At 57.1% G+C, this 7,341-nt stretch overlaps 1 protein-coding gene across 1 annotated transcript in view; it reads left to right on the forward strand.

The window, feature by feature from the left end:
- The window catches only part of sh2b2 (SH2B adaptor protein 2), a gene marked incomplete at its 3' end in the record, with an annotated part of 11,941 nt that overhangs the window by 3,579 nt on the left and 1,021 nt on the right, over positions 1–7,341 (forward strand). Inside the window, exons 2-3 of the mRNA XM_084466424.1 lie at positions 4,738–6,098; positions 7,033–7,168. Coding sequence (XP_084322550.1) covers positions 4,768–6,098; positions 7,033–7,168 — 1,467 coding nt within the window. The 5' untranslated portion in view covers positions 4,738–4,767. The remainder of the gene's footprint in view (positions 1–4,737; positions 6,099–7,032; positions 7,169–7,341) is intronic.

Raw genomic sequence — 7,341 nt, forward strand, 5'->3', positions numbered from 1 at the left:
GGACAGACCACAGGACAGAGCTCAGGACAGACCTCAGGACAGACCACAGGACAGACCTCAGGACAGACCTCAGGACAGACCACAGGACAGACCTCAGGACAGACCTCAGGACAGACCACAGGACAGAGCTCAGGACAGACCTCAGGACAGAGCTCAGGACAGAGCTCAGGACAGACCACAGGACAGACCTCAGGACAGACCTCAGGACAGACCACAGGACAGACCTCAGGACAGACCTCAGGACAGACCACAGGACAGACCACAGGACAGAGCTCAGGACAGAGCTCAGGACAGACCACAGGACAGACCTCAGGACAGACCTCAGGACAGACCTCAGGACAGACCACAGGACAGACCTCAGGACAGACCTCAGGACAGACCACAGGACAGACCACAGGACAGAGCTCAGGACAGAGCTCAGGACAGACCACAGGACAGACCTCAGGACAGAGCTCAGGACAGACCACAGGACAGAGCTCAGGACAGACCTCAGGACAGAGCTCAGGCCGGCCCCCCCGTGGACTGCTCCTCTGAAGAGGGAACAAGAGGCTGAGGTTCAACTCAAAGCACAGCCTCTTAAAGTGGGACTGTTGTTGTCTAACAGCAGGAATCCTGTCCACTGATCCCCCGACGGCGCCCTGTGTTTGTAATAACGCCGTTTAAAATAACGGCGTTAGGTAACGCCGTTATTTTTTCAGTAACGGGTAATATAACTAATTATTTTTTTCCGTCGTTACAACGCCGTTATCGTTACTGAACGTTAAATGTGGTGCGTTACTATGAATTGATTGAATAAACTGCGTAATCCGAACGCACCCCTGGCTGCATACACAAACTGATAGTGAGGAGACCGGGTGGTTTAACAAAGAGATAAGAGATTATTATTGGCTAAGGCAGAGTCATGTTTCATGGTAGCCAATCTGAGCCAGTGTTCACAAGCCAGGATACGCGTGCCACACGCACACACGCACACACGTACACACAAACACCAAACAGATTCGATGAAGCAGTAGAAATTACGAGTCCGGAGCAATCCGATGAAAAGTTGGCATTTTCAAGGTGGAGATATAAGCACTACTTCAAATTCATTGAGGTCAAAGGCAAGAACGTGCATGTAAAGTGAACATTATGTCCAGGAGCAAAGACTTTGTCGACATCCGTTGTAAGCAACTCTAATTTAATGAAGCGTCGCACGCGTCTACAAAGCTACTTTTTTTTTTTTTTTTACAGTAACGCAAATAATTACTTTCCCTGGTAACTAGTTACTTTTATTATAGAGTAATTCAGTTACTAACTCCGTTACTTTTTGGAACAAGTAGTGAGTAACTGTAACTCATTACTTTTTGTTAAAGCAACGTTCCCAACACTGATCTGCTCTGGTTCCGGAGGGCGTGTCTGGATGCTGATGCGCGTGTCGCTCACACGCGGTGGCGTCATCGACGTGCCGGCGGCGTCGGAGGCACAGCGCCCGGCCGGCGCCACAGAGGCTGCAGCCGCTCCTCATCCTCATCCTCCATCGTGTTGTTCACGCCCCAAAGTGTTTAATGAGGAGTACTCAGCTAGCGTCTCCACGTAGCCGCGGCGCTGCGGGGGCCGGCCCATGGTTAATTAATGCCGTGTTTGAAGCCCATACGGCGGTAATTGAGTGGCGAGACTTAAACGCGGCGTGGTTCGGCGGGGGGGGGGGGTGGTGGGGGTTGGTGGGGGCGTGCGGAGGGGGAGGGGGAGGGAGGGGGAGGGAGGGGGGGGCAGGATGCTGCTGCTGCAGTCGGACACATGACTGGAGAGGCTAATCTTAGACAGCCAGCTCCCGGACCGTATCCTCTAGGGGGGGGGCGTCCCGCTGGCCCTCTGCCGCCAGTGTGTATGTGTATGTGTATGTGTGTGTGTGTATGTGTGCTTGCGTGCATGTGTATGCATGTGTGCGTGTGTGTGTGTGTGTGAGTGAGTGTGTGCGTGTGTGCATGTGGGTGTATATATATATATATATATATATATGCATGTGTGCGTGTGTGTGTGTGTGTGTGTGTGTGAGTGTGTGCGTGTGTGTGCGAACAAACACCACACAGCACACACAACACCACCAGAGGATATGAGCGTGTGAGCTGCATCGGCTCTGCTCACGCAGCACACACAGAAACGTGAGGAAGTGTTGATGAATGAAAATAACCTCAAAAAACGTAGTGAGTCCGGCCTCTGGACGACACACTGGACACACAGCACAGGCGTCGGGACAGACCCCGTGCAATGGGTTTCACAGGCCTAAGCTGCTCACACACACACACACACACACACACGCACATGCACACGCACACGCCTTCACAGACACACAAACACGCACACACACACACAGACACACACATGCACGCACTCACTATATATATATACAGTACATACACCCACATGCAGACGCATGCACACACACACACACACACCCACACACACACACACACACACACACACACACACACACACATGTATATACACCCACACGCAGACAAACGTATGCACACACACACACACACACACACACACACACACACACACACACACACACATCGAACACACACAAACAATGTCTCCTTCCTCTCCCCCTCTCCCTGCTCAGCTTACAGACACAACCATCTGACGGAGATATCAGCTGGCTCCCCTGGGCGGGCGGAGGAGGGCGGAGGAGGAGGGGGGAGGAGGAGGGGGGAGGAGGAAGCAGGGGGAGATACTTACAGCAGATTGTGGAGATCAGGGGGTGAGAGTGGCGGAGGGAGGGGGGGGGGGAGGATTTGCAGAACGGAGGTTAAAAGGACACGGTTGTCATTGGATGGGGGTGGGGGGGGGCGTGGCCTGGGTCTTCCTGGGTAGCCCGTCTCCCTGGGCCCCCCCCCTCTCACTCTCAGGGTCTCATTCATCTTGCTGCTGTCTCGTTTGCACACACACACACGCACGCACGGTGTGTGTGTGTCGGTGTGTATGTGTGTGTGTGTGTGTGTCACCCCTGCTTCAAAAACTGTGCTCTCAACTTCTCATTCATGTTTCTTCTGTCTTGTCTACCTGGACCTACACACACACACACATATTCACTTACACATACACACACACCCACACACATACTCACGCACGCATTCACTTACATACATACACACACACACACACACACACACACACACACACACACACACACACGCAAACACACACACACACTGATTGTTTGAGCAGCTGGCCCTTGGAGCACACACACACGACTTCTCACTATTGCTCTGCTTCACGACCTCACTAGGCAGTCCCATACACACACATACACACACACACACACACACACACACACACACACACACACACACACAGTGGCCCTGGGTCCTCTGTGACGGTTCTCAGCAGCAGGTAGAGCCAGTGTGCTGAGTGTCTGAGAACCTCAACACTGCTCACTTCCTCTCTGTCTCGTGGCTTCAGTTTCATGCTGACCGACTGGGTGTGTGTGTGTGTGTGTGTGTGTGCGTGTGTGTGGAGATCACTTAACGCTCGTTAACTCCTGCCACTCACAGCTGGGAGAAGCGCAGAGCCAGCAAAACCAAAGGGTTATGATTAAACAGAGAGCTCAGCACTGGATGAACTTTAGCCGTGGAGGGATAGAGGGATAGAGGGATGGAGGGGTGGAGGGGATGGAGGGATGGAGGGGTGGAGGGGTTTGCTGGAGATTCAATAGATCACACATCAACTCAACCTCAGAGGAAGTATCAGTGAAATGACCAGCGGTATTGGAGCATGTCTGTGTGCAGTATATCTTATATCTCCACAGAGACAGACTTGGAACGCTGCCTTCACGGTCGCCCTGGGAACAACTTGCTTTGTAGAGACTCAGGGAGTCTCCGACACTGTCCCGTGGTAAAATGATCGATTTTACACCCAAGATAAATGTATGTGATGGTGATTCATCAGGGTAACTGTGTGTGTGTGTGTGTCAGAGAAGCACTACCCAAACTACTCAAAGATGTAGGGCTAAAGTACTTAAAAAAGGAAACGCAAACGTGTTCTGATTGGGTAGTACCCCATTGGCAACACTGCAACCCCACCTTCCCGGGCTAGCTGGGGCAGAGGGGCTGACATGGCTGCCTCACGGCCCCCAGACTGTTGGCCGCAGACCTCCCAGCTCCTCCAGGAGACGGACCGGGGGAACATCAGTCTCCAGCCAATCAGCATCAGCTCCTCAGAAGGTGGTGCAGCGCCATCAGTCACCCAGACGAATGGCCAGGGATTGTTTGTTTGTTTGTGTGGGGCTCTGCGGTAGAGTTGTTTCCACGGCGACGTGATGGAGTTTGACAGGGGTTTGCCTCGCTGTACTGACCGCTTGATCCCACCGATGGGATGGGATGGGATGGGATGGGGGGGGGGGGGAGTGATGGGACAGTTACAGAATCACACCGGCGGAACATCGAGTCACCATCGTGTCTCAGTGACGACGGTCACAAACGTGATGCAAACGTACAGAAATGAAACCGATGCAGGCCCGACACGGTGAACTGCGTGTGTGGTTCTTCTCCGCGTCGTGTTTAGAAAAGGGGAACTAACTAACGACGCGGTCCGACCGTTTCAGTCCCTTTCCGTCCCATTTCTCATCTCAAGTCAATTTGGAATCCGATTGTCAAACCGTAACAACTGCTTCCCAGCGGTTCTTTGGTCGCTTCCGCCCCCCCACGCTAACATGTGACCCCCCCCCCCCCCCCCGCCCCCCCTCCTTCCCAGGCGGTCCCGGCTGGGGGACATGGCCCAGTGATGAACGGAGCGGGGGGCAGCCCAGACCTCTCCTCCTGCCCGCTGCCCGACTGGCGTGAGTTCTGCGAGCTCCACGCCCGCGCCTCCGCCGCCGACTTCGCCCACAAGTTCCAGCGCTTCCTGACGGAGAACCCCTGCTACGCCGCGCCCGGCGCCGACCTCAGCTTCTCCCAGCACTTCACCGCGCACTTCCTCGACTGCTTCTCGGCGGCGCTGAGCCAGGCCCGGGAGAGCCGGGCCGCGTCCCCGGGGGGGGAGGACGGCGGCTCCGGGGCCCCGCCCAAGTACAGCATCGTGCCCTTCCTGGGCATCCAGGGCTGCCCGCTGTCCTACGGCCACGACCCCTACCAGCGCCGCAAGGACGCCGGGGCCTCCAGCGAGTCCCTGGACAGCATGGACAGCCTGGGGGGCGGCGGCGGCGGCGGCGGCGGCGTGGACGCGGGCGGGGCCTCGTCCCGGGGCCCCCAGGCGCCCCACAAGGCGCCGGCGCTGGGCCAGTCCCGCAGCTCGGAGGACGTGTCGGTGTCGCACCCCAAGGCGCGCTTCAAGAAGGGCTTCTCGCTGCGCAACATGAGCCTGTGCGTGGTGGACGGCGTGAAGGAGATCTGGCACCGCCGCGCCTCGCCGGAGCCCGACGCCGCCGCCGCCGCCGCCCGCGGGGCCCGGCGGGCCAACGGCGGCGGCGGGGCGGGGGCGGGGGCGGCGGCGGGGGGGGAGGCGGCGGGCGGGGAGCGGTGGGCCCAGAAGCTGCGGCTTCCCCGGGGGTCGGCGGGTCACCGGGCGGAGCTGCTGGAGGTGCAGCGGGAGGGCGCGCTGCGCTACATGGTGGCCGACGACAGCAGCTGCGTGGGCGGGGCGGCGCAGTGGCAGAAGTGCCGGCTGCTGCTGAGGAAGACCAAGAGGGAGGAGGAGAGGGACAAGTTCTTCCTGGAGTTCTACGTGCCGCCCAAGGTGAGAGACCGGGTCTACTGTGGAGCCCTGGGGCCCTGTGGAGCCCTGGAGCTCTGGAGCCCTGGGGCCTGGAGCCCTGGGACCTGGAGCCCTGGGGCCTGGAGCCCTGGGACCTGGAGCTCTGGAGCCCTGGGCCCTGGGACCTGGAGCCCTGGGGCCTGGGGCTCTGGAGCTCTGGAGCTCTGGAGCTCTGGGGGCCTGTGGCCTGGAGCTCTGGAGCCCTGGGGCCTGGAGCCCTGGGGCCTGGAGCTCTGGAGCCCTGGGGCCTGGAGCCCTGGGGCCTGGAGCTCTGGAGCTCTGGAGCTCTGGGGGCCTGTGGCCTGGAGCTCTGGAGCCCTGGGGCCTGGAGCCCTGGGCCTGGAGCTCTGGAGCCCTGTGGGGTCACCAACCTTTTTGAACCTGAGAGCTACTTCAAGAGTACTGAGTAATACGAAGGGCTCCTTGTTTGATACAAACGAGGCGCTTTGCAGCCAGGTTTTCCTTTGTTCTGGGCTTATCTTATCTAGCTCCCCATCGTAGCGTAACTTTCCAGACTAGGTCAGAGTTCATAACACATTTTATTTCTATTCAATATGGTCATTGCCATCAATCATCATTTACATCAATGCAAGTGTTATTGATTCAAAAGGAACAGCTCTTGTGGCTCCCAGTCTGTACAGGTCTAAACCGACATCTACACACGTCTTACACACCGACACATCTCTCTGTGTGGGACTCCCACATCATGGCCCCGGGCTTCAGGAGGTCTGAGAGGCGGTGCAGCAGAGTGTGTGGATGTTCTGCTGTTGGCCTTTTGGTCAAGGGTGGGGGAGACGGGGGAGAGAGGCCGGACAGGTGGGGAGAAGATCAGGGACACCACGACACTCTAGCTAGGAGGAGCCGGGGATCGAACCAGCAACCTTGCGGTTACCAGCCAACCCGCTCTACCTGAGCTAATGCCGCCCCCACTTTATCCGCCTCACTAGATACTGCGTCATTCACAAAGCTGACGTTGTAACTCCTAAATATCAAAAGTCCTTCCATCATCACATTCAGTGGAAAGTACGGTTATTATTAGTTTTTTAATTACTTTCATATCCTCATTCCCACCAAAGACGAGAAGCCTCCGCAGAAACAGAAAGGGAGAGGATCACAGCATAAGAACTAGTGCAGCGCCCTGCCCTGCCCCCCCCCCCCCCCCCCAGATCAGGAGATCAGCGCATTTATAATGCAGGGCGGGGCTCCTCCTCAGGAGACTGCTGCCCGCTCGTAAAAAAAAAAAGCCGGTTCCTGCCTGCTCACGGCTTGTTGGCTCCCCGGCTCCGTCCCCGTCAGGGCCATCAATCTGATGAACCGCTGCGCCCGGTGGCGGGAGGCGGCGCTGCAGCACGGCAGCACCCTGCATTATGACGCAGCAGAGAGAGCCTGCAGAGGACGGACGGCTCCTCCGGCCGTCCGTCCACCCACCAGTGTAGGACTACATCCAGGACTAGCACGCTGGCAGTGGGTAATGTAGTTCTGTTCGCGAGTATATAGAACTACATTATGGACTAGCACGCTGGCAGTGGGTAATGTAGTTCTGTTCGCGAGTATATAGAACTACATTATGGACTAGCACGCTAGCAGTGGGTAATGTAGTTCTGT

The sequence above is a fragment of the Micromesistius poutassou genome, assembly GCF_964030765.1.
Source record: "Micromesistius poutassou genome assembly, chromosome: 4".
NCBI classification, from domain to species: domain Eukaryota; kingdom Metazoa; phylum Chordata; class Actinopteri; order Gadiformes; family Gadidae; genus Micromesistius; species Micromesistius poutassou.